This window comes from Bos javanicus, chromosome 10 (genome assembly GCF_032452875.1).
Source record: "Bos javanicus breed banteng chromosome 10, ARS-OSU_banteng_1.0, whole genome shotgun sequence".
Lineage (NCBI taxonomy): Eukaryota > Metazoa > Chordata > Mammalia > Artiodactyla > Bovidae > Bos > Bos javanicus.
Window position 1 is genome coordinate 24418417 of NC_083877.1, and position 1260 is coordinate 24419676.

Consider the following 1260-nt stretch of genomic DNA (forward strand, 5'->3'; position numbering starts at 1 on the left):
ACACAAAATACAAATATAACCATTTTTATGGACTCTTCCACCAGCTCTAGCCATTGCCTATGTTCTAATCCTTATAACTTATCTCTTACTCTACATCACTTGTGGTTCTCCTCCAATTGTGCCCCAACACGAAGTCTGAGGGGAAAGGACTAAGGAGGTGATTTTCATGACAATTTCAGCTTCTAGATCCAGATTTGTGATGTGAGCCTCTTTAGGTGAAACTGCCATTCTACATTTTTATGGGACAAGTTTTCAAATTTAGACAACTTTTGCACATGTTCTGTGTGGCTGATTTAAAGCCAAAAATTCAGAAGGAGAATGTATCAGTAGAAAGTTACTCTAGGCACCTGCTTCCAAATGCCATAGAAGGAGCTTTTATTTAGAATTAAATCTTCTGATCCAGACCACAGATGAAGCAACCACAGGACTACCATTTCTTGTCTGGGGTCTGCAGGTGTGTATTTCAGCCTGGGTTCCGCAGCAGCCGGGCTGTCTCTTATTAAGCTCTGGGGTTTTTGTTCAGCTTTTCCTATTACTTCAAGCACTGTGAGTTCCCAGAGAGCGCAGAAGTACTTTGCAGAGTCTTCCAGCTGTACGTCTGAAATCGTGAGGCTGATGGATTTATGTGATCTCTGAAAATTTATGGAGTAGCGGCCATACCTTGCATTCTGGCTAGAAGAACCCTGACCAATAAGGTAAATCATCTCTCCACTGGGAAGTTGTTTATACCAATAAATGTTGTAACGGCTCTGAATTGTCTCATATTGACAGCTCAGTGTGACTACCTCCCCAACTTGACTGGCAATCTCTGGCTGGTCTTGAGTAACTCTCTGGGCTACACTGGATCCTGTGGGGAAAATCAGAAAACAGAGATGGAGCAGTGAATAAAATAGTATAGGAATTAGACTAAAATAATCCAAGCTGAAATCATAAGATATTTGCTTCTCTTTTAGAATACGTACCAGAGAAGATGAAGGCCAGGAACACCCAGGGCAGACTGGAGAGCAGCATGAGGCATGGATTCCCCTGCACAAATGTGCCTAGTTCTGCCTCAAGCTTACAGTTCGGTGTCTGTGTGCCTGGCAGCGCATATACATAGTATCCGGTTCCCGTGTGACTCCTTCAAACAGGAAGTGGGATTTGTCGTGTTCATAGGTAACACGGTCTGTGCACAGACAGGAAAAAAGTCTAGCTCACCACAAACCTTTCTTTGTCAATTTTTTTCCCCCACAGGTAATTAAAGGAGGCTGTGCCTGAAAG

General features: G+C 43.2%; 1 gene segment (V, D, J or C); it reads right to left on the reverse strand.

Annotated features, from left to right (window-relative positions):
- Positions 1–323: 323 nt before the first annotated feature.
- LOC133255163 (T cell receptor delta variable 1-like) lies at positions 324–1045 on the reverse strand. The segment is given in 2 exon segments: positions 324–847; positions 963–1045. Coding segments are annotated over 2 exon segments (573 nt in total).
- Between the last annotated feature and the right edge of the window lie 215 nt (positions 1046–1260).